The following is a 25,773-nucleotide window of genomic DNA, read 5'->3' as shown; positions in this document are numbered from 1 at the left end:
AGCAACAAAGGGTCCTGTGGCACCTTATAGACTAACAGAAAAGTTTTGAGCATGAGCTTTCGTGAGCACAGACATCAGATGCAGCATCTGATGAAGTGAGTCTGTGCTCACGAAAGCTCATGCTCAAAACTTTTCTGTTAGTCTATAAGGTGCCACAGGACCCTTTGTTGCTGTTACAGATCCAGACTAACACGGCTACCCCTCTGATACGTATAATTCAGTTGCTGTTGTACAATAGAAAAGCACATGTTGAAATTGCTTTCTAAAAGACAATTTCCTCCTCAAAGTAAATCTTTTCCTACATGTATTATAAATATATGGACATATTTTAATAATAAATCCTGGTGGTACTTAAATCTTTTCTTTGCACTCTAGTTATTACTAATTACTTACAATTAATTTGTAAGAACAGTAGAGATATAGAGAAACTATATTTTTGAGCATTTATCAATTCCTGGATCCAGCATGCTAATTTTCTCTCTCTCACACACGCACACTCATTTCTTGCATCTCATTTCCTTGCTACTTTTGTTTACAATCATAAACATTTCCATAGCAAAAATGCATAGTGTCTAACAGGCCAAGTACCTCTTAATCTGGCTAAACTAATTTACAAATAGGACTAGAATGGAAAGACATCTTGTAAAGAGAGATCTAGAAAAACAGATTCATTTAAATTTATAAAAACCCTGTCAGAGATGCATTTGTAAACTGTTATATTTCATGTATCAGAGAGGTAGCTGGTTAGTCTGTATCTTCAAGAGCAACAATAAGTCCTGTGGTACCTAATAGACTAACAGACATTTCATCTCTTTCATCATTTACTAAGTTGCTGATCTAACTCAGGTAGCTTGAGAAAAAGAAGGGAAAAAATATGGTAGTAACACAGCAAGTTGGTGACAGCATCCAGAGAAGAAGAGGGTAGGCTTGGGGGTGCTGCAGTGTTGGAGTAGAGTAGCAGGTTTTAAGGTTCTGAGGTAAAGGAAACATGGGGAGAGCAATTCTGGCATCTGACTGAGTCATCACCTTTTCCCAGTGGCTGACATTTTATTATTCAGAACTTCAATTTTTATCAGGCGGAGGGGATGGGTGGGGGGTATCTCGTTCTTGTGTCTGCTCAGGGGAATAGCAGGAGATAATGAGATGTAGAAGGAAGAAAACTGAAGAGTAAAAGTGTACAGCTGAAGGTGTAGCTCTGTATGTCAGAGAGTGAAAGAAGCGAGGATGGCGGGAGGCAAGAGAAGGACGAATGCCAGCAACAAACTGATACAATTGATCACTCTGTAAAATGGCCAAAATATCAAAGATAATTGATTGAAGAAAGCATTTAGCTGTTCTGAAATTTGCTTTGTCTTAATAATGTAGGAATTAGCATAATATTACTTGCCTGTCAACCAACCAATCTTATCTGCAACATCCTAGATGCATTGTTCCCTCAGACAGACCTTAGTATTTGCCTATTATTTAAAGAGCCCAATTCTAAATGCAGATAATCAATTTAAAAATGAACAGATTATTTCAGTGCATATTATTTGGGGATGGTGCAAAACAAAAATAACAAACTAGTAATTTAAAAATCCATATACAACAAGGTTTTTTGACTGATTCTGGCATGGAACCCTTCATTGTTGTTTGCACTCATAGCAAATTCTCCGAAGTGTTTATATTTAAGGCTACAGTTTTGTCATGGAGGTCTTTGGAAGTCTCAGATTCCATGATTTCCAAAGACCTCCCTAGTTTCAGTGGCTGGGAATTAGAGTCCTGGTGTCTCCCACAGTGGCACGGATCTCTGGAGCACTCCTGTTGCTTGAGGTGGTGGGGCCCATAGGCTCTTGAGCCACCATGGACAGAGGGGATATCCTGCATCCCCCAGTCCCAGGGTGGTGGGAGACCACCATACTCTGGATCCCCAGCAGCCCCAGCTCCTGTGGACAGCAGGAGGATCTTGCAGCTACCCACCTCTGCGGGCAGCAGGCATAGTCCAGTAGCTCCCTGCCACCCACACTATATTCTGGTCTCCATGGGAGGCAGCAGAACCTCAGAAGCTGCCCATTGCCGAGAGTGGCATGGAGACCCTTAAAGCCTATGGTCCCTTAAGGCAACAGAGGAACCCCCACAGCTCCAAGCCATGGGAGGATGGCAACCCTGCAACTCCCAAGTGGCAGGGCAGCTAGGAGCTCCGGGGACTCCTATTACCTACCTTGTGGCTTCCCATTTTGTCATGGATATTTTTAGTAGAAATCAGGGACTGGCAACGGTCTTCCATAATATTTTTGTACGGTCAGTGACCTGTCCCTTGCTTTTACTAAAAATATCCGTGACAAAATCTTAAGCTTACTTATGTACTATGGTCTTAAGCTATGTAATGTATCCTAGGTATATAATTCCAATTGATACTAGCTGAATCAGATGGATAAGGAGAGAGGCACACTAACTGTTCTTCATTTTGGGCCATTTATGACTGATGTAACCTAAGAAAGAAAGAAATTGTCCTATTTCAGTTTAAATAGTTGCACACCTCTTTACATGCAAGATTTCCTTTCTACTGCATTGAGGTATGTCTCTGTCAAGTAAGGTCTTCTGAGTTGAAATGTTATCTATAAAATGGCTAGCACACTTGATGAGTGCAATATAAATAACAACATTAAGCTTACCTAAGATACACAATTAAAATAAGTATTTTAAAACCTTTTTCCCCTTCAAGATCAATTAAAATATGAACCAGAATTAATTATGAAGAGCTCTACTCAGCTTTATGTTTTCCTCTCCCCTTCTTTTGTTGTCTGGAAGAATTAAGTGATCGTTTGGTCCAAACAGGCATCGTAAGGATTTTGCCTGACTATTCACAGATTACATATTATTATTTAATCCTGGGTTCTTCTTTCTTCCTTTGCACCCTTTTAAAGCAGAAGCATCATTACAAATCAAAATTACTACTGTGAGATAGCCGTGTTAGTCTCTATACTATCCAAAAAAAAGCAGTCCAGTAGCACTTTAAAGACTAACAAAGTAACTTATTAGGTGTGTTGATCTTTTGTGGGACAGTAGGAAGACTCTCGGGATTCAGATTCATAAGTACAATCCAGTATTGGGGCAGCACAAATGTGTTTCAGAATCTGTCTAAAAATGTGCAGTGAAAAATTCCAGATGGAAGGGTAGAGCTTCCAGGTAGTGTGAATCCAGGAAAGTCAGCCTCTATCCAATCCACATGTCCACCAGCTTCCACGATAAGGGAGGAGCAGAGCTTTTCTCCATACTACAGCTCCTTTCTTCTGTGGATTGAAAGCAAACAAAAGCAGTACTAAATAAGATTTCTGCTGTATTGTCTAGGTTTTCAGCAAGAACAACAACAAAAAGCTATTCCATTTGCCTCTGGTATCCAGGTGGTATCACAGAGTTCAGGAAGTGCCTGGAGTACACAGTGCTGCTGCCAAGTGCAATATGCAGTTTCTCCAGTTTCCAGATTTGCTGTCTTTCACGGATGAGCAGCTGAGAGGCTTCTATACAAATCCTGATGATGTAAAGGAAGAACATGAAGACAATCCATTTTTAGGTGGTCCCAGGCCAACCATGACAAAGTTAATGGTAATTCAACATTTTACTTAATTATTTTCAGAAATAATGCTATTACAGTTATTCCTGAATTTGGGATAGTGCAGACTTCTAAGTAGACTAATTAGAGATGCTTGGAAAACACCTTTGGAACTCATAATTAGCTCAGTAAGGGCTACAGGTATGTTGTAGCTTCTCTCTAATAACTATAACGCTATAAGTTTTACTTACGTATATTGGTTAATTAACCTCTGATTAACAAAAATATAATGTTTGTGACTGGAGGAAACCAGATGCTGAAATGAGTAAGACGTATACTGGTGTTGGTATATGTATTCTGAAACAATAAATATTTTGGGTGGTAGGGTGCTATAGGACCAAAAATAAAATGCTGCATTGATAATTTGTATTAATATTATGTGTTCTGTGATTTTTCAGTTATTTGTTCAGAGCTATGAGTACCTGGAGGTGCAACTAAGTTTTGTCAAAAATCTGTAATAAAAGAAAAAAAATTTCCATTTCTGTATCAGAAATAATATATTACTTCTGTAGGAAGATGAGACAAAAAAAGAAAATGGTGTGGAACAGCAGTAGTCCAACCATATAGCTAAGATAAAAAGTCTCAGCCGTGTTAGTGTGTAACTTCAAAAAAACAACAGTCGGTCCTGTGGCACCTTAGAGAGTAGCACCTTTATTAGGTCATAACCTTTTGTGGATAAAGCCCACAAGGTGCCACAGGATTGCATATAGCTAAGAGTATCTTAGAATCTGATACTACACCATTAATGTTGAAGGGAGCTTAGATAGCAACTCAGTAAGACTTAAGCATAAGGTCTGTATGAATCTGTCTGGAGAGATCAATTATTTTTTTACCCACAGGAAAGTGGTATTGAAGCAAAATTTTCTCCACATCCCTGCCCTAGGTGGACCCTAGACTGGAACAGTCTACCAGCAGCAGTCAGTCCTGGAGAAGGTAGGGTCTTTTTTCTTCAATCTGTTCCGATAAAAATATACTACATCTAATAAAACTAAGTGGTGGTTTTGGTAGGAAGAATGGAAAGGCACAGTACTGTCTTTGAACATATGTTGTATTTTCCCTTTTATGTGCAGTGTAACATTTTCCACTGCATACTGGCATACTAATCAGTAAGGTGAGTACTGTTATGAATTATAGATGCTCATCATCCCCCTCAGAAGCACCAGCAGATTCTAGTTACTTGCTAACATAATCTTACATTAATCAGACTTGAAAGCTTTATACCATGTTTCTCTTGTGTAGGTTTATAATTCCTTTTCTGCTCCTTCAGCACATTAGGCAGCGTTCTCTGACTTTATAGAAGAGTTGGTAGGTTTTGTTGCTCATGTACAGTTCCATGCACTGCTTGGCCCTTTAATTCATCTTCTCTGTAAATTCCTGAGAGCCCTGCATTCTGAATTCTACTGGGACTCTGAATGTTTTTGTCTGGTTCATGCTTCAGCATTATTTCAGAAAATTATATCTTCTCAGAGTCTTGACAAATGTGTTTGGAATCTCTTCAGGCTTTTAGTTACTCGGACTAATAAATTCTTCCAGGCTTCCTACTTTTTTTTTTCTCTTTATAGAAGATAGCTCCTCAGTCTGCCACTCATATTGTTTCACAAATATCACTGCTAATTTCCCTTTTCCTCTTGTATGCCATGGTTAAGATACATTTTCTTCTGACAGATATGTAATTCTTTACCGCTGCTTTACTGGCACTGCTTTAAAAATAAGAAAGTTAAAAATAAGCTCCCAAACCTCCACTGGATCTGTAGTGGGCAGAAGTGTAACTGACCATCTCTTAAGGGATTAATCCTAATATTTCCTGGTCAACAAATACCACCTCCTTCCCCTCTCTTGTACTTCTGAGTTTTATCTTGAAATTTAGAAATCTTAATTGCCTCATAAAATGGAATACTTCCCAGCTGCTTTAAATGCAATCTAGGGACTGGATATAGGAATAGATTTATAAGGTTTATGTTCTCTGCTGTCCCTCTCAGGTAATCTGAGAAGAAATTCCCCAGATTCTCAACAGCAGAAGAATCTGTCAGTTTAAAGTGTTCTGTGTGGTCTCAAGAACTTGGTGCACACCTTCACTAATTGCAGGGTTGTTGTAGTTGTCTAATTAGGGCAAGGCTTTAATTTTGGGCAAGGCCGTTGAAAATTAGGCAGGGCCAACAGAAAATCACATCAAATCTTTAAGAATTCTAGCACTTGCTTTCCGACACAGAAATCTGAGCTGCTTGTGTTGGGCTAGTGTTTGCTAGAAAGAAAGACTTGCGCTTTTTGGCAACTGCGTGTTTTAATTCCGTGCAGGAACATTCTATTCTTTCTGAGATCCATGATCTCTTGTCTCCAGCTGATACATTGTTTTAAGTACTTATTTTTTTGTCTTGCTTTCTTAATCAGAAGGATACAGTGTATTTGCAGGAGTGCACTGAAACAATTTGTAATGTCAACGGTCATGGTGATGTTTTGCATGTATCTCTTATATACTATCCACTGTCTTTCCTGTCATTACACACTTACCATGCATAAAAGCTGTTCAAATTGCGGGGACTTGTGTGAATGTAGTTGGCCTGCAGACGATGTCATTCACTTGTACTTTATCAGCTAATACAGAGTCGGCTCTGTCTCTAACCTCTTTGTTTTTTCCACACCACCACTCGGATCACAATGCTTGTTCTTGAGATTTCCAATTTACAGGCTGGTTTCCTGAGTAGACATTACCAGAACACCTGGATTCTGAATGTGAATTGCATTAGGTTGTCAGAAAACAGATGTTGGGACATACCTATTTCAGATTTACAGTTGCAAAAGGGGCAAATATGTATACAAATAATGGGAAGTTCTCAGGGAAAGTTCTCAAAAAATGTTGGCCTAGGGGCATATTAGAACCGTAATGCCAGAGTATTGCCTCTGTTTTAATGGGAGTCTCTCTAAACAAATTGTTGGGATTATAATGATGATTTGTCTCTTTTCTGGCCAATATTTTATCTTACTACATAGGCGCAGGAACTATAGGTGCTGGTGATGCTGTAGCACCTCCTGACTTGTAGAGTTTTCCATTACATATAGGGTTTACAGTTTGGTTCAGTGGTTTTCACTGCCCCTGCTTTGGTACTATGTTGCCCATGGAGTAGAAGGCACTTAGAAACAAACGGGTCACTGGTCTGAAGTGGTTTATTCATTTCATGGGCCAACCCCACCACCTTGTCAACAGCCCTTATCCTTCATTTTTTTTCAGGGATAAGGGTCTGTCAATGAAGGGGGTGTTTGCCAACAGAACCCTGTCTACAGTGCTTGTTTCATGACAACGGAAGCCTCTGCTGGGACAGTGATCTCATGTGACTATGCAAATGAGTAGCTGTTTGCATTCTCAAGTGCCCTCATTTGCATGACACTGCTGGCAGCAGTGTTCCGTGTAGATGTAGCCATTGTGTCTTGGTGTGTGGATCCTTCTTTTTGTCAGGAAACAGTGATTTATAAGAGCCGCTTTTTAAAAATTTTTCTTGTGTTGGATCCATTTCCCTGCGGGGAGGAAACAGTCATAATTCATGGGGTAGCCTATCCATCCTTCTGAATAGAGGAAGGGTGGTGTGGGTGTGTGTGTTTTGGAAGCTGATATCTACTGGTACGCTTGTGGGTATAATTACAATAATGATGTCTACACAATGGTTATGAGTGCTTTACTGAATCCTAGTTGGCAAAAAAAAAAGTCTAGTTTTGCATCATCTTTTGAAATATTATTAGTTCATCAAGTGTGTCAACAGTAGCAGGTTTCAGCCTTGCTTCCCTTCCCTGTGAAGCAATCCTACCTTCTTTAGGGTGAAGGTAAACAGAACCATGGGGCTATACTGAAGAAAAAAAATGTATAAAAGGCAATGTTCTGACTCTGTCTCTTTCATTTGCCTTTTTTTTTCCCCACTGATGGAAGCTGATTGGTGCTATATAAATTCTCAGTGATTTGTTATTACACCCAACCTGACATGGTAGGAAAACAAAGTGGTTGGATGTGACAGGGTTTTAAACTGGATAATGCATTTCTGTTGTTTAAAGGTGGCTTTCAAACAGATTGCTCTAGTAATTTGATAAAGTTCCTTTTATTAACATTCACATAAATTAAGAAATAAAAGCAAATATTTCAATTCAGGTACTATATTTTTGTCCAGTTAACTGAATTTTTTGCCAAATATTTTCATTTAATAGTATGAATAATATACTTGATACTAGCTGTAAACTATCTTAAACATTCATGCTTGTATTCTGTTGTGATGCATTAATGTTCATAGAATATGTTCTTCAGTAGTGAAGTGTAAGTGGACCACGTTGCTGTCATAGTGACCTATTACAGCGAAGAGCTATTGATGATCGCAATACTAGCCATTTATTTATATTGAAATGAACTTCATTCAGTATTTTCTGAATTGGATTATTTACTTCTGCAAAACCAAAGATTGTGGTATTATTATATGAATTTCACTCACATATATCCAAGTATTAAGTAATATTTCTAAAATAAAACTAGGATCATATATGTTAAGTCTCTATCACTGTTAATTAGAATGCAATTTCTAAAAGAGGTCCTTTACTAAGAACAAAGTAAACTAATGTTTTACATTTTGGGTCTGCACCAATCATTTTATTCCTGATGGTATGTGATAAACTTCCCAAAAGTAACTGTAAAAACCTGGAAACAGTTTTTGAATCTTTTGACCTCTGCCTTCCTTGATGACGGATGAACAAAATACATGTTCATATCTAATGTGGCAAAATATTTCTAAGTTGATGTAAATAAGGCATTCATTGAATGTGTTAATATTGCAGGTTATGTTTGTAGACTTTATGGCAAATGTATAAAAGATAAAAGATGAAGAAGTAGCACACAACTTTATTGTCTATTGTAAAGTTTGTGTGAATATTATTAGTATGTATTCTCTGATGTATCACTTGCTGAATGTTCAACTTTTCTTTCTCAGTCTGTTAATCAATATGAAGGAGCAACAGTGGAAAAACACTCCTCAAATATAACTTTTCCTTCATTCTTTATGTCACAACCATATTGCAAATCAATTTTGTTTTCTCCTCTGAGGTTACCTATCAAGGACTGAACTTAATGACCACCTTTATTGTTTTACAAATACAGAGCATCCTCGCAATTATTTTGCTAAATATACACATACATGTATCCTCACCAAAAATGCTGATTCCAAGGGAAACTTTATGGCTGTGGCCACATTTGGCTAAAACTTTGAAATGGCCATGGTAATGGCCAAATTGAAGCATACTAATGAGGTGCTGAATTGAATATTCAGCGCCTCGTTAGCATTCGCATGCTTCCAGCCACGGCACTTCGAAAGCACTGCTTTCGAACGTGCGTGGCTCGGCATGGCTGCATGGGGGTTCTTTTCAAAATGACCCCGCACGTTTTGAAATCTGCTTTCGAAGTGCCGTGGCCAGAAGTGTGCGCATGTTAATGAGGTGCTGAATATTCAATTCAGCGCCTCATTAGTGTGCCTCAATTTGGCCATTAGCATGATCATTTCGAAGTTTTGGCCAAGTGTGGCCACAGCTTATATTCCACTGTTTTGAATAAAGTACATGGCGGTATCTTGAAAATGAAGTAAAATGATCAGGTGACGAATGTAATAGGTTTACGTGAGGGCATCTTTGTTTAGAGGTAGCCTGTAAAGATAAATATTAATAGACTTCTAAGATTTTGATTTAAAACTTGAATGTTGGGCATGTTAAAATTGTCAGATTGAAAAGCCTGGAGATTGACTGGCTCTGTTTTAACCACAGAACAGATGCAGCAAAAACAGCAGCCATGCCAGCTTCCCAACATTGCTCTGGTAATGTGCTGATGTGCTTCAGGTGGGACCTAGATTAGACAATGGTCTCTGCCTAGTTCAGCCTCTAGTCTGTTTTTTGATGGCATAATTCCATTAGTTGTGTCATCAGAGAATGTGACTTCTTCTGTGCTTGGATAAAAGTTGTCTAGTCCAATCTTCTGCATAATATGGGCCATAAAAGGTTAGTAAGTAATGCTTGTGCGCAGCCCAATTTATGATTGAACTAGAATATGTTTTATTAGATTTCTAATCCTGACTTAAAACATATGTTTATGTTGCTATGTTAAAGAAGGAAAAATAAGAGTTATGATTATGTGTTCACGGGAAAGGTTAATCTCACCTAAGGGAGAATATACTACTAATGTGGATATTTTCTGGGGAAAGATACAATGCAGGTATAGCTAGCCAGTAGGAAATACAATATTAAAGAGCATACTGATAGATTTATGAGTATTGATTAGAAATTGGAAAACAGACATATTTTTAAATCTGCTAAAACACATACATCAAGTGTTCAGAAAAATAAATATTTGAAGTGTTTTAGCTCAGAAATGTTTTTAAAAATTTTTAAAAAAACACTGAACAACAAGCAGGCAGGAAACTGGAGACGTGTTTGCATGATAGTATCTGATGTTCCACCAAAAGAATTTAAGTAGTATATTTTCCTCAAAGACTGCTAGGGTTTAGCTTTCAGTACTGTGAAGTATGGGATCACTTTAATTTAGTCTGACCCTTCAACAGGAGAGGTAGTGAGGCTCCTTAATTTGCCAAGAATGAATCTTGGCATAATTCTAATCCTTTTCTCCTTACTTGCAGAGCCTTAGTGATGGGGAGGGGAAATGTCCACGAATTAAGAAAAAAACCATTGGCCTGATTGGTAGTCCACTGTAATAGATGAAAAAAACTCCAGTTGATTTCAATTAGCTTTTAGTTTAGTCCTTTATTCCTAAATATTTACCTTAATTGAACAATCTTTTGCTTATGTGAAACTTCATTTTGATTCCAGTTTACTGTTGTTTTAATGTCAATTCATATAGTTGCTATATTGACTGTAAACTAAATTTTGCAATGCGATCTCTTCAGGCAACATAATAGCCTCAGTGACTGACACATCCCAAATACTTTGGAGAATGTGCATTCTGGATGGATAAGCAGATGCCTCCTGTTATTATCTGGTAGAAATCTAGCATAATGCAAAAATAATGCCACAGAGATAAGGGAGGAAAGTAAAATAAATACACCTGCAACGGTAATTTTGTTGAATATTTAACTACGCATGCTTTCAGAGCCAAATTCTCTTGAGGTTGATAGCTGCAACTCCATTGGTTTTAATCAACTATTTACTCCTGCAGAGTTTGTAATTTTGATATTTAAATTCACAAGTAATTGTCATTTTCTCTCATAAGTAGCTGAAAATAACCTAAGCAAGTAAAAGTTGGAAGTGGTAAAATAATTTCAGGTAAGGCTGGTCAACGAAGGAGTTTATTTAATGTTTTGATGACAAAACATGTCTGAATAATGCCATTCCATTGGCTTCTGTGGGCTTAGAATTCAGGTTCTGAAACGTGACTCAAGTCACATTCCTTGAACCTCAGACACATTAGAAAAGTGGTGTGTATGGTAAGTCTTCCACTCTAGAAGAGGATCTTACGGAGAGTATTAGAGGATTGGTTGACATAAACATTTTATTAGTTTCCTAAATGTAGGTGACTTTTGGATACCTATCAAAGTTGTTTTCTAAGTGTTTACAAAATTGATTAGGTACAGACATAAGTTCACAGACACCCTTAATTCTCAAGAATAATCTGAAGATTTGTGGCATACAGTAGCAATAAGACTTCCAGATTCCTTTCGTGATCTATAATAAGTTCATGGGCTTATCTGCACTACCACCCTCCTTCAAAGGAAGGATGGTAAGTAGGGTGTTGGGAGTTTACTAATGAAGTGCTATGCTGCATACACAGCACTTCATTAAGCAAATTCCGCCCCCTTCCCTCACGGCAACGTCGAAGTTTTAAACAAGCAAATTCTCCCCCTCCCCCCCGGCACGTCAAAGTACCAGTGGGTGAGCCGTGGCTAGACACAAGCCAGTACTTTGAAGTTTAAAACTTTGAAGTTGCTGTGGTGGGGGGAGGGGAATTTGCTTAATGAAGTGCTGTGTATGTAGTGCAGCACTTCATTAATAAACTCCCAACAGCCTACTTACCATCCTTCTTCGAAGGAGGGTGGTAGTGTAGACAGAGCCAATGATATGTCATACAATAACACCACTTTATGTGGTATCACAGATTAAACTGTTTTATTTTAGCATTATTTTTAATACCTGTTAAACATGAGAAAAGATCTCAGGGCATATAATACATGAAGATATTGTACTTTTTAATAAAATTTCTTCCAATCAAGAGAAACATGGCAAGTTTGCAGCAGTACCCCTTCAATGAACTCCAGGAAGTCATTTATTCTATAAAAAAGAGTTAGAGAACTTTCAAGTGTTTCTTTTATTTCCTTTTCAAGCCTGTCAGAACTTTTGAAGGGCTTTGAAGGTTTGTTTTTAAAGTTTTACTGGCCTTTCTCCATCTCAGGCATCCTAAAAGAAGAAACTCCATCTTTTTACTGTGACTGATATTTTCTGTATCAGACAGTTCTTTGCCTGCAAGCCTCATGGCTAAGAATCCAAGTGAAGAATAAATGAATGAAGAACTGCTTCTGATTAACCTCTCCCTGATGCTGGAGTTCAGGTTCATACTTATTTTAGAAGTCTGAACAACATTTATAGTTGCATTGCATTTTTCCAGTCTGAGGTCTGAAAAACTAGAGTCTATCACCAAGTCTATGCATCATGAGAAAAATTCTTATTCAGCCATTTCTGCAGTCATATTTCACAGATATCCATCATTTCAGATCACCAGGTTAGCTGTGGTCCACACAAATTTGTTGTCTCCTCATCTTTTTTTATTGAAAATTAGTTATGCCTGAAATAACTCATATCACTTCAGTTTCCACTGTTTACTCTTAAGGAAATATTTTAGTTTGTTCAGAATTTTAGTTTTGCTCATCTTTTTTTAATCTTTCATTTTGGAACTTTGTTACATATCATGGCCCTCATCTGGTCTTTGGCAAGTTGAGAGTTGGTCTGTAATTTAGTGCTTGCCTATGTGGCAAGAACAAAGCATAGCTATGGGGTGTGATTAATAAATGACACTAATGTGCAATATTCTATGCACCCTGTTTAGACCCTGTTGGCATGCTCTAAAAGGTACCTAGTTAATTTAGTTTTAACAGTTTTGAAGCTGAAGTGAACATACATACTTTTAAGAGGACGTCGTTGGGATTTGCACTGGGCAGGTGCAATGTAGCACATTAGTATGCTTTACAGATTAGACTACTGTGGCATGCTTTGCTTTGCTGTGTAAACAAGCCCTATCTGATACTGTTCTTAATTTCATAGCTGCATACATCACTAATTTTTCTCTAAGCAGTTTAAAGTTATGAATTGCACATATACACTCATCCCTCATTAAACAAGTACTTTATTTACGAGTACTCACTTAAATGAGGGACCCATATACCTCCCCTAGTTCACTCAATGAGTGAACTCCCCGCTCCCCCCCGCCACTAATACGAGCCTTACCCGCTTCCTGCGTCTCTAACCCCCGGTAGTCTAACACTCCACTTCCCCCCGCCAGCCAACCCCGCAGCCTGACCTCCAGCTGGGTCTGCAGCCCTGTACTGCAGCAGCGTAACCAGCCCTGTGGCCCCTCGGACAGTTTCCCCTGCTGGCCTGTGGCCCTGTACTGCGGCAGCTTAACCTGCCCTGCAGCCCCGAGGACAGGACCCCCTGCTGGCGCCACAGCCCTGTACAGCAGCAGTGTAACCAGCCCCACAGCCAGATTCCCCTGCTGTCCCCACAGCCAGACCTTTCTGCTAGTCCCACGGCCCTATACTGCAACAGTGTAACCAGCCCTGGGGCCAGATCCCCCTGCAGGCCCCACGGCCCCGTACCATAGTGGTGGAACCGGCCCCGGGGCCCCGTACCGTAGCAGTGTAACCAGCCCCGCAGCCAGACCCCCACCCGCCTTACCACCTGTACCCCCTGTGGCCCCGCAACCTTAACCCCCCCACCAGAATTTAATCCTCCCTCACACTCACGGCCCCAAACTGCCCCCAGACTTTAACCCTCCCCAACCCAAGGTTCACTTACCCTTCAAAAGTAATGCCACCTGCTGCCACTCCTTCCCTGAGTTAGGAGCCCTTAGGAATCAATTAGAGAGACTTTTACCTGTATTTTAATAGGAATTTAGAGTCCCTCTTACGAGTTTTTGCCTATGAGCAGAAAGTTGGGAACCAATTTTGCTCGTATAGTGAGGGATGAGTGTACTTGTAAGTAGAATGCATCTAGTCCCTTCTAAAATGTTCTTTTACAGATACTCTTGCATCTTATTTTTACCCAGGTAATCTCCTGTTTGTTTTAACCAAGCTGTTCATCTTTGTCTTTTCATCTTCAAGCGCTGAAGGACAGGGACTATTGTTTGTAGCACAATGGGACTTAAACCTGTTAGGGATATCTTGCTGATTCTGCAGTATAAATAATTTCATTTATTAAAATAGTTTTGCATGTTACGAGATGCACAGATGGCATCCTGCCTTCTCAGAATAATTGTGTCAGCTCCAAAGCAGTTCATTTACTAAGTGTCATGGTGCAGTGTCTTGAGTGACAGTCCTTGCTACAGATGTGCAAGCACAAGGTTCAGCGCCAGATGAGGAAGCCAGCACACTACCAATGCTTGAGGCCTTCTGCGCTTTCCTCTTTTCTCTCTCTCAACTTTTCTGTCTCTCAACCACTCCTCTTCCACTTGGTGCAGCATTGACCTCCATTGTAGCCTGATGCTAGACATCTCTTTACTGCTTGCAGTGGCAATGCTGAAAGTTTTCTTATACCTCTTGCAAACATCCTTTATCCTGTGCAACATTTGAGCCCACATTTGCCCTTACATTCCAGCAAGCTAAGTTTAAAGAGGTTGACCATTCTACCTTAATCTTTTGTTTGTATATGTAGTTCCATTCTTAGCATTACTGACTAGTCCAGCGATGTGCAGACTATGGCCCACGGGCTTTATACGGCCCTCCAAGCCTTTGAATCCAGTCTGTGGCCTGCCCTATCGAGACCCTCAAGCAGAGACAAGTCTCATACGGCTCAAAGCATCTGGCTGCGCTATCTGTGCCACACAACAGAGCGGGGAGGCATTGCATTGTGCCAGTGGACTTTTAGCCATTTAAAATTTCCCAGATTATCTTGAGTAGCCTCTGGGAAATTAAGCCCATTTCAGGGAGATCCTCATGAAACTGTGGGTGTTTTGGGGGGCAGGAGTGGGTTTGATAATCTTAGCACTGAGGTGTGAGGAGCTGCCTCATATTTTTTTAAGGTAAGCTCATGGGTTTATGGGTGCAATCCGGTCCCCGCCAGTTCCTCTTAACCGCCGTCGGCTGCAGACGGAATCCGAACTAGGCTAAGGCCAAGTAGCGTATTCAATGACTTAAACTGTTTTTCTTTAAAGTTTTTCAAGTACTTAGGCTACTGCAAGTTAGCCGGTTGTTATTTTTCAAAAAAAAAAACAAAACAAAAAAAAACGAAACAAACTACAAGCGGGACAGCTTCAATCCAGTCCCAGTAACAAGCGCCGGAGGCCAGGAGCATCGGGCCGTCAGCCCTCCTGCTGAGGCAGGCCATCGGACGGGGAAAACAGCACAGGGAAGGTGCTAAGTACCCGCTTAACAACTGAAAGACTCACCAACAATGTCCTCTTCAGGATTTAAAAAAATGTGAGTCCTGCCCAGAGGCGATTAAGGAGAGACAGGGAGATGCGGCTTAAAATGCTGCTTTTGATAAGGCCCTCCAGCCAGACGTGCCGGAGCGGCCGCAGCAGGAGGGACCCTCCGGGGCCCATAAAAGGAAAGCTGCCTCCCTCACTCCATCAGCGCAAAAACGGAGGAAAGTCTCCCCAACCCGATCCCTGCCGGCAGCAACAGCGAGCGGGACAGGAGGAGCGAGCAGCCGCAGCAACAGCTGATGGGCGGCGGCACGGAGAGCCACGTGGAAGCGGCTCAGCCTCCGATAATCAGCCAGCCGCCCCGCACCGCAGGCAGGGCGGCGGCTTAAAACTGCTTTTCATAAGGCCCTCCAGCCAGAGGTGCCGGAGCGGCCGCAGCAGGAGGGACCCTCCGGGGCCCATAAAAGGAAAGCTGCCTCCCTCACCCCACCAGCGCAAAAACGGAGGAAAGTCTCCCCAGCCCGATCCCTGCCGGCAACAATAGCGAGCGGGACGGGAGGAGCGAGCAGCCCCAAGCCGCAGCAACAGCTGATCGGCGGCGGCACGGAGAGCCACGTCGAAGCGGCTCAGCCTCCGATAATCAGCCAGCCGCCCCGCACCGCAGGCAGGGCGGCGGCTAAACAAGCGCCGGTACTGGCGGCACCGCAGGCAGCGGCGCCGACCCCCGGGGAACCGGCGGTGCAGAGCGCGCAGGCACGCAGCCTGCAGGCACCGGAGGACACCGCACCTGCGGCACCGCCCTCGAGCGTGCCGAGCTTGGTGCGGACGGAACCGGGATCCCCTGTACATCAGGGGGCGGAGTTACCTCCTCAAGGGAGGGGGAAGGCTGCACACAAGAGGAGGCATTGCAGCCCCTCTCTGCACAGGGCTGTGGACTTGCTTTCTCACAGCCCTCCGCTTATGTTGCAGACTCCAACCAGAAGGCAGGGGTCCCCCCTAGCCTACCCGGAGCCCCCTTCTCCATTTTTTGCAACCAGCCTCACCCTGGCTGGGACCACTTTCACCCTTCCTGGGGTTTGAACCGCTGGACTATTATGCAAAATCGCCCTCTCCAGCCCTCCCCCAGACGCAGAGGGTATGCACCTTCCCAAGAACAGTGCCTATACTGCCATGGTCGCCCCTACCACGCGGGGCATAGACACCATCGGCTATCTACTAGGGAAAGACCCCCACAAACGATCTCGTACCCCCAAGGGCAATTGCGACCAGGGACAGAGACTCAAGCATCTCAGGGGGGACTGATTAGGGAACCCCGAGATTTTCCCTCGCAAACCTCTAGTGAGAGGGTGTACCATCACCAGCAGGAACCGGAAGGGTCCAGAGAGACGTACCCCAGCGGTTCCTCGCTCTCCTCCCCGGATGAGGCTACGGCCCCGGGGGACGTCCATCCTCCGGACGATCTCAAACAGTTCCAAGAGCTGTTTTACGAGGGTGGCCTTCACGCAAGGCATCCAGACAGCTAAGGTGCAAGAGAAACACCATAAGCTCCTCAAAAATCTGAGACCTCCGGCCTCCTCCAAAATAGCAATACCGCTTGATGACGCAATCTTGGAGTCTGCCACTATGATATGGCAGACTCCTGTGACTATTCCGCCTGTCCACAAGAGAGCGGAAAAAAAAACCAAAAAAAACCTTCGTGCTGACAAAGGGCACGGAGTTCCTGTTCAGCCACCCACAACCAAATTCCTTGGTGGTGGAGTCGTCGCAATGTGGGGGAACAGACAAACATGCCAAAAAGCTAGAGCTGTTGGGCAGAAAGGTCTACTCCTCCTCCACTCTACTGTTGCGAATGGCAAATTACGCAGCGCAACTAGCGAACCATAATTTCGATAACCACATTAGGTTAACCTCCCTCATGGACTCGCTTCCAGAGGGCAAGAAACCAGTGCTCAAGGCCATCATGCAAGAAGGCTATGCGGCCTCGAGGACGGGAGTTCAGATCGCCCTGGATGTTGCGGACTCAGCAACAGCGTCCCCAGTAACACAGGGGTTACGAGCAAGGGCGACATCAACAGCACCAGCAGTACAGAACTCCCAGGCGTCGTTCCCAACACAGCCGTGCGTCCTTGGGGCAGGGCCAAAGGCCACAAGTTTGACACACAGATCCAGGGCTGCGCCATCACTACCATCGCAAGGTCATCCGAAGCGGTTATTCCACCATCGCCTCCGACCATTCTATAACCAGTGGCAAAGGATCACCACAGACAAATGGGTGCTGGAGATCATAGCCACGGGGTACGCCATCCCCTTCCAGTCGCTCCCACCGCCATGACCTCCACCCAGGCCCCACCTCCAGGAGGCCTCCCACGTAGCGAGGCTCAAGCAGGAGGTAGACCATCTCATGCTCATAGGGGCAGTGGAAAGAGTGCCGGAGCAACTGCAAGGGAGAGGGTTCTACTCGAGGTACTTCCTCATGGGGAAAAAGACAGGAGGCGGGAGGTCCATCTTAGATTTTCGAGGCCTCAACCGGTACCTGCGCAAGCAACGCTTTCGGATGATCACAATCGCCTCCATCCTTACGGCACTAGACGATGGAGATTGGTTCGCAGCCCTCGACTTATAAGACGCGTATTTTCACATAACTATTCATCCGGCTCACCTACGATTCCTCTGGTTTTTCATGGTAGGCAAAGAACATTTTCAATACAAGGTCCTACCGTTTGGCCTCTCCTCGGCCCCCAGAGTCTTCACCAAGCCCTTGGCAGTGGTGTCAGCCTACCTGCACAGACAGGGGGTATATATACTCCAGTATCCGGATGACTGCCTACTCAAAGGGGCCTCGAAGGAGGAGGTACTACGCATGATATGCATCACAGCAGGCACGTTCTCTTCGCTCGGCCTGGTTATCAATCTGACAAAATCAAAGATAGACCCCACGCAGGACATAGAGTTCGTAGGGGCACGCATAAATTCTATTACAGCGAGGGCGTATCTACCAGAGACTCGCTTTCGGGCCGTCGGCTCCCTCGTGCAAGTCTTCACCTTCAGCCCTACGGTGCTGGTTCTGACATGCTTACAGCTGCAGGGCCACATGGCAGCAGCGACGTTCGTAGAACAGAACGCCAGGTTCCACATGCGCAGCATGCAGCACTGGCTGGCGAGCGTATACAACCCGGCAGCACACACTGTTCACAGGGTGGCGTCGCCCACAACAGAGGTGTGCAAATCCCTGCAATGGTGGGTAAACCCCGAGAACCTGCTAACAGGGGTACCCTTCCACCAACCACACATATTGGTTTTTCTTACTACAGATGCCTCCCTCATAGGGTGGGGAGCACACATGGGCGAAGAGGTGACGCAAGGGCTGTGGTCCTCCACGGAGCAGTCACTGCACACAAATATACTGGAGCTCAGAGCAGTGTTCAACGCCTGCAGACACTTTCGAGACCATATAAAAGGCAAAGTAGTCGGGATCAGTATAGACAATACCTCCACCATGTTTTATATAAATCGGCAAGGAGGAGCTCGGTCCCGTGCCTTATGTGCAGAAGCTGTCCAGTCGTGAAACTGCTGCATCGCCAACAATATAACCTTGAAAGCCTCGTACTTCCCAGGCGCTCACAATGTGAAGGCAGACCAGCTGAGCACGCGTTTCGCACTCACGCACGAGTGGCAGATCCGTCCCGATCTGCTGCAACCGATTTTTCATGCATGGGGTTTTTCCCCAGATAGACCTGTTTGCTACTCAGCACAACAAGAAGTGCCCGCGATTCTGCTCCAGGGCAGGACTGGGACGGGGGTCCCTGAGGGACGCCTTCGCGATCTCATGGAGGGGCCCCCTGCTTTACGCTTTCCCTCCCACAGTGCTCATCCACAAAGTGTTGCAGAAAGCCAGGAGGGAAGGAGCCTGAATGATCCCGATAGTCCCAACGTGGGATCGATAGCAATGGTTCCCCCTACTCCTGCGCATGTCAGACTGGCCACCGATGCCCCTTCCGGTGGCGCCGGATCTGCTCACGCTAGCCCAGGGGTCCATAGTGCATCCACACCCCCAAGGCCTGCGACTACAAACGTGGTTAATCCATGGCTCAGCTCCCTAGAGAGCACATGTACGGAGGAAGTGCAGCAAGTCCTAGAAAGTAGCAGGAGGACTTCCACCAGGAAGACCTACAAGCAGAAATGGACTCGCTTTACGGCATGGTGTTCTACCAAACAGCTGGCCCCCCTTTCGGTGCCTATGGCTGTGATATTAGAGTATTTACTGGACCTCAAGAGAGGAGGACTCTCGCTATCCTCGTTTAAGGTCCACCTTGCCGCCTTTTTGGTATTCAGACACGGAGAGACAGGGCACATGGTGTTCGCCCATCCCATGGTTACCAGGTTCCTTAAAGGGCTGGTAAACCTATACCCCCCTCGGAAACCGCTTCCACTTTCGTGGAACTTGGACCTGGTGCTTAATGCGAAAAGGGGACCACCGTTCGAGCCTTTGGCCACGGTTTCCCTCTGCCTCCTTATGATAAAGACGATCTTTCTTCTCGCAATCACGTCAGCTCGCAGGGTGAGCGAGCTTGCGGCAGTTATGGCAACGCCACCCTGCGCTGTTTTTTCCAAGGAGGCGGTAACCATACGGCTGCATCCAGCCTTTGTTCCTAAAGTTTCTTTCTGAGTTTCATACTAACGAACCTATTGTTTACCCTTGTTTTATCCAAAGCCTCATAACTCTAACAAAGAGGCGCGCCTACACCTCCTGGACGTGAGGAGGCGCTAGCTTTCTATATAGACAGGACCAAGTCCTTCCAGAGAACGGATAGACTCCTAGTCTCTATCGCTCCCAAATCAAAAGGAGAATGTCTCTCTTCGCAGAGAATCTCGAAGCACATCGTATCTTGCATAAAAATGTGCTACAAACTCAAAAAGACTCCTTTCCTGGCCATGCCCAGGGCTCATTCCACTAGGGCGGTGGCAGCATCAACAGCCCTTTTTCAAGGGCGTTGCGCTAAAAGACATTTGCAGAGTGGCGACCTGGTCATCCTGTGACACCTTCGCCAAACATTACGCCCTTCACAGGGTATTCCAAGAGGATACCCGTCTCTCTACAGCGGTCCTCTCGGGGACAAGCTGCACATAATCCGATTACCCATCTCCTATCTTGGGTTACTGCTGGGTAGTCACCTAATGTGGAGCACCCACGGGGACACTCGAAGAAGAAAGAAAGGTTACTCACCGTAGTAATGGTGGTTCTTCGAGATGTGTCCCCGTGGGTGCTCCACTACCCGCCCATCCTCCCCGCTCCGGATCTCTGTTTAGTGTTTTGCAGGAGCATCCGAGGCGGTTGGTCAGGGAACTGGCGGGGACCGGATCGCGCACGTGGCCGGGAGCGCGCGGGGGAGTGGCGCGCACCGGCGCATGCGCGGTCCAGCAGAAACTGCTTGGAAGATCCGATCTGCGGCGCCGGGCGAGCCCGACACCTAATGTGGAGCCTAATGTGGAGCACCCACGGGGACACATCTCGAAGAACCACCGTTACTACGGTGAGTAACCTTTCTTTATGATTCCAGCATGCCTGCTGGCTTTTGTTTTCCTTCTCTGTCCTCAAGTCAACGTCATATGTTTCATATTCTAAATTGCATTGTTCCTTGTACATTTCTAGGGCTCTATATCCCAAATTGTGATTATTTGAATGAGTACTTGCAATAACTATATAAGTACATTTATTCCAGTAAGGATTCTTTTAAGCCAAATATCTAAAGGAAGAGGGGTTGTTGGTTAGGTTTTGCACTGCAGAGAAAACCTGACACAGTTGATGCAGGAGATAGTGATCAGGGAAAGAGAGACTCATTTCAGCTGTCTAGGGGTTGGAGATAACAAGATTAGGAAAAATAGCAAATCTGTTCGACAAAGAGGCCTTCTGTTAAGTATGGCTGAAATATGATGACAGCTTGGCACAAGATGGAGCCAGAGAACCATGAGGCCAACTCCATTAACATGAGACTACTTTGGTACAACTGAACAGCAGCATACAGAAGTAATGCTGTGGCATGGGTACCTAAGCTTGTAGAAAAAGGGTAGTGAAACTCTGCTCTTAGGGAGACAGCATATTGCTAATGAAAAGTTTTAATTATTCTCAGCCGGGCCCTTCCTGCATTGCTATAATTTCAGTGTTGGCTCCATATGCTGTCTAGCTGGAATAGAACTACAGAGACGCAGTCCTGTTCATGCCTTACTTCCTCCATAAGATCCTTATATAAAATCAGCAACTGTGTAACCTTTTTCAGAACTGCACCATCAAATGCAGCAAAAGGTGGGGGGATGGTGATGTAGGGGGGCAGGAGGCACTAAATGTGTAGCAATCACTATATAGTGCTCCTCACCCAGGCAACATACATTAATTTACTGACTTTCACCTGGGTGAGAATGACAAAAGTCAGGTGACTTTCACTATATAGTGTGCACTGCCTGAAAAATGAAGTCAGTCATAGAACATGCAATGGATGCATAGAAAAAGCCACTGAATGTATGAAATTTTCATTCCGCCACCAAATGGTAGAGGAGCAAGCATTTTTGAACTGTTGACCACCTACGTTTTAAAAAATGTATTTATTGGAAATTGTGAGTGTTAGTTACTCTTTGTTATCCATTACTTCAACTTGTTAATCAGGACCCACCCCATCCAAAATGGTGAGATCATTCCAAAATGGCGAGACTATACAGGTATATAGTGCCTCATGACTGAAGGCACTCGGCGCTATATAATGCATCTTACCCAGGAATAAATTGCTATATAGCCAGCCATACCTGGGTAGTTTTCACTATATAGTTAGTCATGCTGGTTGGGAATCCTAAAGATAGGCAGCTGGGACTAAAGCCGTGAAACGTAGGCAAAAGAAAAACCATGAAGGAGAAATATAAAATAGAAAGAAATGACTGTTCGCACTCTTCATCATTTCATTTATTTCATAGGAAAATGCAGAAAAAAGAGAGATTAAATACTGGCAACACCCAACACCTGGTCAAAATGAGTCCATCATTCTGCATTGTCTGAAGACTACTATGCTGTACTCGTGGCTGCTGCTGTGAATGTAATGAAATCTCCTGACTATTGAGAAGCTTTCGAAGCCTTGGTCAGTCTTCCTGTGAAGTACTTGCTCCAAAGCCAAATGAAGCAGAACAAAGTCTGGGGTGCAGATGTTGAGCTCTTTGCTCTTACCACAGTTCTCCAGATTCCCATAGCTGTCTATTACCAGACATCAGGAACATTGAAACTCTTCCATGAAGCATCCAGGGGTCCCATGCCAGTCCCAAGCCTGGGTAAAGGAGGAAGGTTGGTCAGATGAGTGTCGATATGCTGATCGTAAAACAACAGTATGAATGAAATCTGATACCGATACAACTAATAAAAGATGCCAGCTCAGCTGCCGCATGGATAAAGACGGTCCGCGATATCAATCGAGTGATTGGGTTTGGGTTGATAAGTTAGCTACCGAAAGAAAATTACAACTAACACATACGCTATTAATTGGAATGTGGAACGTCTGAACACTGTGGGCGACTGGAAAGTTGGAGCTGCTTTGAAAGGAGATGGAGAGATACTGATCCAATATATTTGGACTGGTGGAGGTGAGTTGGATGGCATCGGGAAATGTGTAGTCGCAAAGTCATATGGTAAGGTAATGAAACAAAGCATGAGACAGGAGCCAGATTCCTTCTTAGCAAAAGAGCTAGAGGAGCATTGTTAGGATACAAACCGGTGAGTGCAAGAATTATGGTAGCGATATTCGAAGCAAAACCATTCAATATCTCTGTTGTTCAGGTGTATGCATCCACGATGGACAGTACAGAGGAAGAGATCAAGCTATTCTATAAAGACTTGTCAAAGACGCTCAGGGAGATGCTGAAAAGAGATGTGCTGATCATTGGAGAAGATTGGAACATGAAGGCCAGAACAGATAATGAAGGTTGGGAGGGAGTCATTGGAAAGTTCAGATGCAGAGAAAGAAATGAACAAGACAAGAAACTACTAGAGTTTGCTATGGAGGACAAGATGGTGATGTACAACACTAAATTCCAACAAAAGGACTGTAGGAGGTGGACGTGGCGATTGAATGACAGGAAGTCCAAGAACATAATAGATATGCTCTTGATAAGAAGATAGGTAACATCAGTACAGCAGTGCTGAACTTTCCAAGGAGCGGATATGGACTCAGACCACAGTCTAGTGATTGCGAGCATCAAGATGAACCTCAAGAGAAAGTGTAAAACACAGTTTAAGAAAACAAGAAATGTGGTGAGGCTAGGTGAGGAAGAAATAGGGAATGTGTACAGAGCAGTACTCGAAGAGAAGATCAGGAATGCAGGGACAGGAGAAAGACCTAGATAAGAGAGTCAAAGGGATGGCCATGGCAATAGAAGAGACAATTGAGCAGAGTGTTCCAGAAGAAGAGAACATCAATAAGAAGTGGATTAATCAGGAGACACTGAAGTTGGTCCAAGAGAAGATGACCGCTGAAGATCAGAAGGGATGTTTCTGAGAGGGCAGAATAGCAATATAGAGTGAAATGCAATGAGGTAAAGAAAGCAGCCAGAATGGATTAGGCGAAATTGTTAGAGGAGCAGTGTGAAGATATAGCGAGGTATTACAGTGAGTGTAAGACCAAGGAGGTTTATAAGATGATTAGGAATATTAATAGGAAGTGGCAGCCAAAGCAAATGGCGATCAAAGATGAGAATGACAAGGTGCTCATGAACAAGGAGAAGGTTGTGCAATGACAGGTGAGATATTGCACCAATTGGACCCGAGTGTCTCAGAGAGACTGATTGAAAAACTGAAAGAGGTATCTCCACCGTGCATCAAGAGTGAGACCGATATTTCGAAGGAGGAAGTGGAAAGAGCAGTGAAATGTCTACAGAAGAAGAGCCCTGGAAATCATAAGATCATGGGGGAAATGATCAAATATGGTGGAGAAAGTATGATTCAGGAAATACATGACTATTTAATATAGTGTGGAAAGAAGGAATGGACAATTTCCATTTTGGTTACAGTTTTATCACATTTTCAAATCCAGCTTTACTGATGTTTGTAATAACTGCTGTTTGACTCTCCTTTCTTCTAGGCATAATATTCTGTGTTGCCCACTGACACTTCTGGCTGTGGTCATTTCTTTGGGACTCATCATTTACAGGCTGGTATGCTAGATTTAATTACCAGCACAAAACATCTTTAACTGAAGATTTTTTCTTTAACTCTGTGCTGTTTTTCCCTGGCTTGTCTAAATATTGTTTAACATACGGTGTGGTAGATGCAAGTATATTGATGTAGTCCTTTCATTTATCAGTGTAACAGCTGTCTGAAGGTAGTCACTCTCTGTATTTCTGCTCTAAGACCTGAAGCAATCATATTTTAGAAAAAGCATCAGGCTTCCTGACTCCTGTTGGTATAGTGTCCAACTGTGCAGTGTTTATTTTTAAATGGAATTGAGAGAAAAATATGAATTTGCCAAGCTGAATGACAAATTAAGGTTTTTATTTAAAGTTGTCATGTGCCACAGAGAATGCAACTTTTAGCGTTTATATATCTTCACAAGCCACTAGAGGGCAGCAAGATCAATTTGGATGACAAGCTGTTAGTGCAGAGATGAATGGAAAATCATACCCACTCTGACAAAGGACTCTCCAAAGAGCAAGTCACAGTTTAATGAGGGCAGCTGCATTTCTTGCTGCAACAACAATTTTTGTTCTTTTGTTGAACGCGTGTTTTTCTTTTATCAGTCCATTTGGTACCTTAAATAATTCTGTATTGTGATAGCTCCTCTTGTGGTAATCATGGCTCAGGCCCTTTTGTGTCAGGTGCTGTGCAAATGGAGGATAGAAGGATGATCCCTGCCCAGAAGAGCAGTCTAGTGCAAGACAACAGGCAAAGTGAGACTGAGTATTGGAAAATAAGATTCAGGTTCCTAAACCATCTAGGCAATGCCTAAATGTCTTTACAAATCTGTGCATAACTGACTTAAATTTAAAAAAAAGCAAAAAACAAAACAAAAACAAAACCAAAAAACCCACTCTCTCCTGTTCCTAGCTAATGCAATATTCCAAACGTCAAAAGAGACAAATGTCATTTTGCACCAATTAAAACAATTATTTGCTGATAGTCGTGCCTTCTCCTGGGAAGAGCTTGGGTTTTCTTGTTGTTGAGGGTTGTGATGTTTTCTCTATGTCGTACCTACCTTGCTGCATTTTATCATTTCTCATCCTGGCTACAGAGAGAGAATTCTACAGGCTCCATTTCCAATCCTGAGCCTCTCTTCTGAGGTAGCCAAGAGAGAATCAATTACTGTAGTTTGTGGTGTGGGACACTTAAATAGCTTTTATGATTACTTCCCTTTGTTTCAAAAGCAAGTTTTAGAATTTCCAAAGTCTCAATGTTGCAGTCAGTAGCTAGCTTCTTGAAAGCCTTATTTTATTTTCAGCATATATTATGATGTATCCATATCTGAAATATGCAGAAGAGTTTGTGAAAATTGTGGTTGACTGTAATTTAATTTTATTAACGAGTTTCATAGTAGTAAACTGAAGGGGAGGCAGAAGA

The 25,773-nt window shown here is 43.4% G+C and overlaps 1 protein-coding gene across 2 annotated transcripts in view; it reads left to right on the top strand.

Moving 5' to 3' along the window:
* The window catches only part of GSTCD (glutathione S-transferase C-terminal domain containing), a 119,175-nt gene that overhangs the window by 31,078 nt on the left and 62,324 nt on the right, over positions 1–25,773 (top strand). For both annotated transcript variants that reach the window (XM_074993480.1, XM_074993481.1), the window contains 2 exons: positions 3,331–3,585; positions 4,432–4,525. In XM_074993480.1, the coding sequence (XP_074849581.1) occupies positions 3,331–3,585; positions 4,432–4,525 (349 nt within the window). The remainder of the gene's footprint in view (positions 1–3,330; positions 3,586–4,431; positions 4,526–25,773) is intronic.

The sequence above is a fragment of the Carettochelys insculpta genome, chromosome 4 (assembly GCF_033958435.1).
Source record: "Carettochelys insculpta isolate YL-2023 chromosome 4, ASM3395843v1, whole genome shotgun sequence".
NCBI classification, from domain to species: Eukaryota; Metazoa; Chordata; order Testudines; family Carettochelyidae; genus Carettochelys; species Carettochelys insculpta.
Note: the sequence above shows the minus strand (reverse complement) of the source record. Positions and strands in the feature narration are given on the sequence as shown.